The sequence below is a fragment of the Syngnathus floridae genome, chromosome 1 (genome assembly GCF_059516105.1).
Source record: "Syngnathus floridae isolate MCC-2025c chromosome 1, RoL_Sflo_1.0, whole genome shotgun sequence".
NCBI classification, from domain to species: Eukaryota; Metazoa; Chordata; class Actinopteri; order Syngnathiformes; family Syngnathidae; genus Syngnathus; species Syngnathus floridae.
Genome location: NC_142413.1, coordinates 28138056 through 28143814, shown reverse-complemented (window position 1 = coordinate 28143814; position 5759 = coordinate 28138056). Strand labels below are relative to the sequence as shown.

The 5759-nt window shown below is 51.7% G+C and overlaps 1 protein-coding gene across 1 annotated transcript; it reads right to left on the bottom strand.

Moving 5' to 3' along the window:
* Positions 1 to 302: 302 nt before the first annotated feature.
* On the bottom strand, positions 303 to 1468 carry LOC148404792 (janus kinase and microtubule-interacting protein 3-like). Its single transcript, XM_088395600.1, has 3 exons — positions 1394 to 1468; positions 1104 to 1337; positions 303 to 1024 (listed from the first exon to the last, which is right to left on the bottom strand). The coding sequence occupies exons 1-3, from the start codon at positions 1466 to 1468 to the stop codon at positions 908 to 910; spliced, it is 426 nt and encodes a 141-aa protein (XP_088251726.1). The 3' UTR covers positions 303 to 907.
* Between the last annotated feature and the right edge of the window lie 4291 nt (positions 1469 to 5759).

Below are 5759 nucleotides of genomic sequence, written 5' to 3'. Positions count from 1 at the left end.
TTTTGCTGTGCATCTTTTCCCTGCCATTTCGAGAGCCCAATTGACACTCATAGTTTAAAGAAATGTGTTTGCCCATCCTACTTTGTGGAATTTCACCACATGCGCTTTTGACCAAAATACCAAATTGAACTCAAGTGAAGCCAACACGCACAACCCCCCCCCCCCCCACACACACACACACACACACACACAAATGTTGATATGAACATAAAAGAGCCGCATGCGGTTCGGGAGTTGCGGCTTGGCCAAACCTGTACTATACAACTTTATTTGTATAAAATTTTCACAACAGCTGTCACACAAACAAAGCGGGAAAAACCGAAGACGTGCGTGTTCCGCCCACGCTGGATTTATTTGCACCTTTGAAAAGACACCGTATTGCCGCAGATGTGGCAAAGAGTACTTTTGGGCATCTGAGACGGAAGGATGTCCAAAGCATCACGTCACCTGCTCTGGTAGGCATGGTGGTGGGACGTTGAGGTCAACCGCTTTGGGGTTGGCTGAATCTTTGATCGCAGGATGCCACACACTTGAAGACAGAAGCAGAAAAGCAGAGCTAAATGCAAAATGTACTCACCGGTGACTCCAATTTTTTTCCCCCCTGAAGAAACAGCTGGACGGGTGGCCCCGGCTGGCCAGTGGGACTCTTGTTATTCTGACCCTTTTTAGTGCGCGTTTGGGGCAACAACCGTTTTTTGTGGCGCTCTCTTCTGGTTCAAAAGTGCCCTGCATGTGAATTTGCTTTTCCTGCCTTCTGATTGGATGAGCGCCGGTGTGACGCGGTGCCTCTGTCACCGTGGCGGGGGGTATACGTTGGCATCGGAGCGTCTGCCAACGTCTGAGACCGGCTGGCAGTGTATCGGAGGTGTCGAGTGCGGTGCCGCTGGAGCTCACTCACCAGCTGGTGTTAGGGCGACAGAATGAAGGCCAAGGAGAAGAATAGAAAGAGAAACAGAAACTTCTCCTCCAATTGTTTGATTTGTCTCTTCTGAGCTTCGATGAATTCTTTCAGCTCTTTGTTCCTCTAGGACGGACAAATGGAAAGTGGCATTCAAAAGCCAGTAAGCGTGCAAGTAAGTGCCGGGCTGGCTTTGGGCCCTTACCTGTTGCGCGCTGTGCAGCAGATCCATTCTCTCTTGGAGGATGCAAGCGTCGCGCCCCCTCAACTCGCACATCAGGGCTCGCTTCCATTGGTCCACGGCGCTCCTAAGCTCTTCTCTCTGATCCGCCGTCAGCACGTCATTCACGCCAGCGTGGCTGGCTTTTTCGCCGTCCGTGGCGGGGCAGTCCCGCTGCGGTAGCGCCTCGTACAACATGGCCTCCAGCTCCAGGATCCTCTGGGCCGCAATCCTCGTCCATCAGTGGTCCGGCGGGAGATTTGAGGGAGGCTTACCTTATGAGCCTGGTCCATGGAACACTTCCTGAAGTCCAACTCTTCATCCAGGTAGCCCTTCTGCTTGCAGAACATAGAAGAGCCCAAAGGCACAGCGTCAACAAGCTTCTTTCAGCGCAAAGCCTTCCAAAAGTCACATTTGAGCCGCCGAGTCTCGTGGAGTGCGAACATAAGGAGTTCGACATACACTTACGGCGTTATAGCCCAGGATGTCCAGCTTCTTCATCAGATCACTGATGACGATGTCCGGGGGAAAGGCGCAAGGAGCAATGTAAGGTGTTCTGGGACCTCGGGTTAAGGTTAGGGTTGCGAGGGACGCCTTACGTACGCTCACGCCCTCGGCCTCGCAGTAGATCTGCAAAGGGCTGAGGCCGTCTGGGAAACGGACTTGCAGAAACTTCAAGACGGGGGAGCGCCACTCCCTCTCCTGAAAGGCAGAGGCATGCATCCGTCCGTCCGTCCGTCCGTCCGTCACATCTCTGGCCTCAACACGCTTGTGCGAGTCTTCCCACCTCCAGCTCCAGGATGCGGAACTCAAGCAGTTCGTTTTGGTCTCGGATATCCTGGATGTGCTCTTTCAGACGCGCTTCTTCCGCCTCCATCCGCCTGACCTGAAAAGACAGTCAGACCTCATCTGCGGGGCTTCCCGACGGGTGTGACGCCAAGCGACTCCGCCCAGCGCCTTTCTTTCCGTCACCTTTTCGGCCAACTGCTGATTGCTCTGACGCAGCAGCTGCTTCTCCTCCACCCACTTGACATTCTAGAAGAGACAAACGCGTGGACAGCTTTGGAATGTTGTGTCATTTTCATCCACAAATTCTTTGGTTGACTGGAAAATGACATTTGCTTTTCTCCGCATTTTCCCAGCCACATTCGGGGGGGGGGGGTTGGTCCAGTAATGCCAGACGAATGAGTGACTGAAGAATGTAGCTATTTTGTCTGAGAAAAAGGTGTGCTCATTGATGAGCTTACCTGTCCTTGTTGCTTCAGCGCTGACTCCAGATCTGCTACTCTGCTTTGATAGTGACCCATTTCTACCATCAGCTTTTCTCTGGTCTGAAAGGAGGAGGAGGGAGGCTCCTCCTCCTCCTTTCAGACCAGAGAACACCCGAGGCTGGGTGAGAACGGGGAGGCTGCGACCCGGCCGGGGGTTGCGGGAAGGGGCGCCACCTTGATCTCCTTCTCGGCGTCGTAGTCCCCTTCGCTGGTCTGGGCTAGCAGAGCGTAGGCTCGTTGCAGCGCTTGATATTCTTGCGTCAGCTGGCGGTAGCGAAGCTCCGCCTCTTCATGCACACACCAATGCAACACAGCACTAGTACCAGAATCAGTCAGACCGGCGACAAAGCACCCGCGACGCAAAGACGAGTCCGATTCCAGGCTGAAGAGGAATGTTTGGTGCCAATACGCTGGCAGAAATGGCGGGCTACCTCTTCGGGTTCCGTGTCGGGGGTTCTGTCGGTGTGAAAAGACAAGGACGATCCGTCCGAGTCCACCAACACGTCTTCGTCGTAGCCGTAAAATGTTTCGATGACCTGCGGGCGCGGAAGCAAACATCTCTCTGAACAAACTGAAGCGACACCTCACGATGAATCGACGAGAGGAACGATAGCGAGAAAAAGGCCATTTCATCTTGCGCAACACCAAGCAGCCGCAAACAAACAGACTCACCTTGCAGGACCTCACGCTTTGTTCCTCCTCAGAGATTCTCGACGTCGGTATCGTAGCAGCAAATCTCTCTCCTGTCGACACAAATAATCCGCCTTTGAGATTCTTTGGATGCAAAGGGAACGAACGGCTCCGGCGCAGAAACAAACGCGACTCACAATGACATTTCTGACATGAGCTCCTGTCTCCAGAGCCTGAAAAACACGTCACCGGCGATGATTGGAGGGACGCTCGTCTTTTCCAAAAGTGACAACTACAGGGTGTGTCAGGGTTTTCCAGATTATCTTTATCGTATCATTATGTTGCTTTGACTTTGACTGCAACCTGTAATAAATAATATTATTTAACCCTTATTTATCCCTATCGCTTATCCCTTCCTACACAAAGTCGTAAAACACCCCTTGCTATGTTTTGACTAGAGGTCAAGGGCTTCCTCTATTCAATCCACTCTTACACCCACCCTGTTTCTCTTAATTAAAATGCTCGTGCAGGAGCCGAGAGTCAGACTTCATTCGTACAACGGATGGACTCTCCACCTGCAGGTGTCCAAAAGAACTTACTTGTCTCCCGTGTGGTTCTTGCAAAATAAGTTGGAGCGAGCGCAACTCTAACAGGGTGCATTTTGCCACTAGCTGCCTACGGACAATGATGTCGCGCTCGCGGCTCATGGTTGACGGGCTGAGCAGCCGGGCAAGTCCGTCGTTTTCAGCGCACAGCGAGTGGCAAAGGCGCTGACAAAACGGGAGCTTTGAGCTGCTGAAAACGGCAAAACAAGTCTAAAGCGTGTTCAAACGCGTGCGCACAATGCTCCTGCTTGAAAGGTCGGAATTTAAGGGGCCAATTTTTTGGATGGCGGCCGCCGGCCAAGCTTTGGACGGAAAAGGTTTCCTGGCGACAGCGAGCGAGCGTGGCGCTGCCGTACGTGCACCGAGTCGCCTGCCTGAAGACCTTGGACAAGTCGTCGATGATGTGCCGCTGCTCCACAACTTGAAGGAACTCCATTTCACCGTCCTGCTGGCCGCAACCGCGGTCCAGGTCATTGAGCGAACTAGGCCTTCTCTGTGGAACACAAATGCAGTGGACTCTGTTGGCACGCCGCCGTTGTCCGCGTCGACTTACCAAGCTTGCCATCTCCTCGTTCTCCTGGGTGACAAAGCGCACTTTGTTTTCAAGGCGACACAGCACCAGCGAGAGTTCTTCATTCTTCCTGCTCAGGCGTTTGTTTTTGTACAGGAGTGGCAGAAACTGGCTTTCTGTTTCTCTCAGTCGCTTTAGCTGCAAGCATGAAGTGCGGGATGTGAAAGACGCACAACACGCGGGCCAGAACGTATCCATTCCTTTTGCATCGGTTTGAACGGAATCGTGGCTTTGGCTCCCAATAAAAGACATCTACCAGGCAACCGACTCGACGCGCCGCTCAACTAATAAGCAAGCGCAATGGGTGCCTCGCTGGATGGCGCGCATCAAACGTAGCGCAAACCTTCAAGCGTGCCGTCAATAAATTACCAGTTCATTGCGCTCTTCAGAAAGCAGGGCGTTTCGATCCTCCAGGTTCCTGATGACTGCGCTGAGCTCAGCGATTTTCAGATGAAACCGTCGCGTGTCCCGATCCTCCTGAGACTGAAAACGCCCCGCAACACACACACACAAGCACTCGTTCAAAGTTCAAAACTGTTTTTGTGCTACCTTCCTCCAGCAACGAACTAAGTCATGCGTACTGCAAGTGTGTGATGAGGTGGCTTACGCAATGAAGAGGATTGCTAGTAGCGGCGTTGACCCCACTTCCCGCCCGCAGGTCCTGACTTCTCTCTCTCTCCAGACAGCTGACCTGACATGACTTAGACTTAGACTTAGACAAACTTTATTGTCATCTTGTCTGCACATGGTGCATACAAAACGAAATTCCGTTGCATACGTCTTACAACAAAGTAGTGATATTGCAGTTGAATAGAAGTAACATATCCTATGAAAATATATATATATACATATACTATATATATATATATATATATTAAAAATAAGTATAAAGTGCAGCAGTGATAATTATGCAATAGTGCAAGTAGGCAAAACAGTATTCAAGAGTGTGCAGAGGAATGCTAAACCATGTATTAAACTTCTATTTAAAGGGTTTATACAAGTTCAGTAAAGTTGGTAGTGCGAGATAGTGCAAGATAGAGGTCCGTAGTGTCATAAAGTACAGTTCTGTGAATGTGTGATGCAGAGTTCAGTTTAGAGCTCAACAGTTCTAGTGTTCAACAGTCTGATGACAGCAGGGAAAAAGCTGTTGCAGAACCTGGTGGACCTGCAGCGGATGCTGCAAACCTCTTCCCAGAGGGCAGCAGGGAGAACAGTCCATGGTGGGGGTGTGATGGGTCATTGATGATGTTACGGGCACGGGACATGCAGCGCTGAGATGAAATGTCCTGAATGGAGGGAAGAGGAGCCCCTATGATCCTCTCTGCTGTCCTCACCACTCTCCTCACGTTCTTCCAATCGGAGGCGGTGCAGCCTCCACACCACACAGAGAGACAGCTTGTCAGAATGCTCTCTATGGTGCTCCTGTAGAACGTCCTCATGATGGGTGGGGGCAGGTGGGCTCTCCTCATCCTCCGCTGTAAGTACAAGCGCTTCTGTGCCCTCTTGACCAGTGCCGTAGTGTTCATAGTCCAGGTGAGGTCTTCTGTGATGTGGACCCCCAGGA

Excerpts from the sequence above, each read along its gene's own strand:
- LOC148404792 (XM_088395600.1), bottom strand. The coding sequence starts at position 1,468 with ATGTTCTGCAAGCAGAAGGGCTACCTGGATGAAGAGTTGGACTTCAGG. Across the intron at positions 1,338-1,393 it reads CCATGGACCAGGCTCATAAG|AGGATCCTGGAGCTGGAGGC; the intron begins GTAAGCCTCCCT and ends ATTGCGGCCCAG. Across the intron at positions 1,025-1,103 it reads TGCTGCACAGCGCGCAACAG|AGGAACAAAGAGCTGAAAGA; the intron begins GTAAGGGCCCAA and ends TGTCCGTCCTAG.